We start from the raw sequence: 3022 nt of genomic DNA on the forward strand, positions 1-3022 counted from the left end.
CAGTTAACAGTTGAACTCCTGATCCTCAGTCATTAGGTCCCTTAACAGTTACTAGGACTTATACAGGCTATGGTCCTACACTGAGACTAGACTTGTAAACTGAGCCACTATAGCTGATAGTGGTTTGAGAGCGAATACTGGTTGAAGCAGTGCTTCAGACTAGAACTGAAATAGACAACTGAGTCTATTACTGAGAACTGTCCCTATGAAGTGTACGTAGGGAACAAGAGGACAAAACTAAATAACAGAGTAGCATGCTACTTAAATAAACAAGGCGAATAGAGTTTAATAAGTATGAAACACTGAGTTGGATCAGTGATATACAGAACAGTTTTCACTGGGTTGTATCAGTGATGATAGATGAGACATGATAGATATAAAACATGATGCGAGTGAAACATGATATAGATGAGATGTGATAAATATGAAAAACTTGATGTAGGTGAAATGTATCAAGTGATGGAATCAGTTGTACAATTACAGGGTCAATGACAAATGGTTAGGAAAGAAAAAAGAACCCCCTCCTTTGAAGCTGTAACACATATCCCCACTCAGCAGAGCTCAGTCTGACTTCAAACCCCATTCAAAGTGTTGTGCATACCCTCTAAACTATGACTATGACCTTCTGAACCATGCCTACCTTTGTCAAACCATGTTTGACTCCAGTCTGCACCCTAAAACACACACACACACACACAGCTAAGTAGCCTATAGTTCCAATCTTACATCCAACTCCCAAATAATATGAGAATAGCATTGATCAAACTGCACTTCATGTTTGAGTAAGCTATCAGAACTACAAACCCTCACATCTATCAGCTTCTCTGAGAAACAGCTGAGAAACAGAAACTCACCCTCTATTTTGCATCTGGTTTTAGGGTTAGGTTTCTTGAGGTTGCATCAGCATATCCTGAAATGGATTGCTGAGTCAGTATATTGGGAGTGAATTCTCACTCAGGTGAGTTTGATCATTTTTCTTCAGGCAGTCCCAGGTGTTTTGAGTAGACATTGCCTGGTCACTCTATACCTGGAAGAGTCTAATGCTCTTTTGAGTAAAGGCTGTTGGATCCCGCCAGGGCATAGCTATAGTGCATCTATTCAGTATTCATACCCACTATCTCTACTGATATTGAACTTGCCCATCCATGCACCCCTTGTGCCACCAACATCTCATTGATCTACTGATTTTCTAACTGCTCATTGTATTAGACTGCCTCACTTGCCCTGCCTGTGGTGATATACACAACTGTGCTGTCCTCCTCATGTCAACTGTGCCCCCTCCCTCCTTCCATTGCTGCACTGCTGTTTCTCCCTGGTAAGTCCCCACCCATCACCACCACCACCACCCTTGAGCTCCCTCCTCTGCCTGACCCTGTGCTGCTGCCTTACTCAACAGTGGGATAGCCCCCCTTTGCCATGTGAATCCTGCTGACCCCCTTACACTGCCTGCACTGATCAGAGTAAAAGTGGGTTCTGAAGGTAAGGAGGTAAGGAGCTTTTTCAGAGGCCTCAACAGCAACTCAAATCACCTCACACAGCACATGTGCAAGCTCATGTCTTGACTAGGATGGCATCACCATACTCCATTAAAGAATGCCATTATAGCTCAGTGAGTTCAGCCTTGCCATCTCCTACTTGGACTTATTTTTCTTATACTGTTTTTTGTACAGTGTTTGTTATCTGTTTTCGCTTTTCTTGCCACCCACCCTCCTCAACCCTGCTATATTACTCCTATCCCATTTTTGTTTGCTTTTGTGACCTTTTCTTTATATATTAGCATGGCTTCCTCACTCAAGGCTACTCAAGGTTGCTCAAGGCTGCTTAAGGCTGCCATATTGAATATCAGAATGCCTTTGGCCTGTCAGCACGGTGATGCGACCTTGTGAAACCTAACCCTAACTTGAGGGGGTGTGAAGTAGAGGGTAAGTTACTGTTTCTCAGGGAAGCTGATAGAGATGAGGGCTTGTAGTTTTGATAGCTTGCTTGAATGGCAAGGGCTTCACTATGTCTCTCAGGACAGTGTCACAAGGCTGTCTCAGACTGTCTGAACCCTCCGATGATGCAACCTTGGGAAACCTAGCCCTAACTTGGGGGGTGCAAAGTAGAGGGTAAGTTTCTGTTTCTCGGGGAAGCTGATGGGGGTGAGGGCTTGTAGTTCTGATAGCTCACTCGAATGGCGACAACTTCACTATATTTTCTTGGGACGGTGTCACGAGACTGTTTCGGACTGTCCAAATACTCCAACTTCTTGTAGAAGCGGAGGGAAGGTAAAAAGGGAACTGGCTTGATAACTTGAACACGAAGTGCGATTCAATTGCAGACACACAAGTCTTGTTTGAAGATCGGGCATAGGAACAGGACTTTGGAGTACTTAGCTATACACGTAGGTATGCTTTGAAGGGGGATGTACTGGGATGGGATGCAGTTCAAAGGTTGTAGGTGTAGTTTGGGAGGTTGTAGGCGTAGATTAGAGGGTCGTAGGCATAGTTTGGAGGGTCATAGTTATAGTTCATAGGGAGACACAATGCTTCGAAGAAGTTCAAGGCTGGACTAAGCTCTGCTGAGTGGGGGATGCAATTCTGTGTGAGTCTCACTACTAGGGGCCGAGTGCTGCATTACAATCATGCAAAACTGCTCTTAAATATCTCTTATCCTGCCCAAACCTCCCGAGTCACTGCCTCCACTGCCCTAACTGTGCCTAACAATCCTGATACCCTCCTGACACTAGCCAAACACCTCTATCAGTTTCAACTCCCATCCTATGCGCTACACCTGCTAGTCTCGGAAGCCCGACTGTTGCAAGTCTTGGCATCATGACCCAAGCACACCAACCTAAAGGTTTACCTGATGGCCCTGTATCGTCTGTCTCAATCTCCAGATGATGGGGTTTTGTCCTCGAAGTTGAGCCCCCAGAATAAAGCTGCCACCAAAAGATCCTGATCGGATCATAGTGAGATTGCAAAGCTTCAAAGATGTCGAAGAATGGGCTTTGCTCAAAGGCGTTTTTGTGTGGAGGTATTGC

At 44.9% G+C, this 3022-nt stretch overlaps 1 protein-coding gene across 1 annotated transcript; it reads left to right on the forward strand.

Moving 5' to 3' along the window:
• Positions 1 to 1262: 1262 nt before the first annotated feature.
• Positions 1263 to 1590, forward strand: FIBRA_09484 (uncharacterized protein; the record flags this gene model as incomplete). Its single annotated transcript, XM_012321777.1, has 3 exons — positions 1263 to 1315; positions 1397 to 1487; positions 1567 to 1590. The coding sequence occupies 3 exons, from the start codon at positions 1263 to 1265 to the stop codon at positions 1588 to 1590; spliced, it is 168 nt and encodes a 55-aa protein (XP_012177167.1).
• Positions 1591 to 3022: the final 1432 nt, after the last annotated feature.

The sequence above is a fragment of the Fibroporia radiculosa genome, assembly GCF_000313525.1.
Source record: "Fibroporia radiculosa TFFH 294 genomic supercontigs, scaffold51328, whole genome shotgun sequence".
Taxonomy (NCBI): Eukaryota; Fungi; Basidiomycota; class Agaricomycetes; order Polyporales; family Fibroporiaceae; genus Fibroporia; species Fibroporia radiculosa.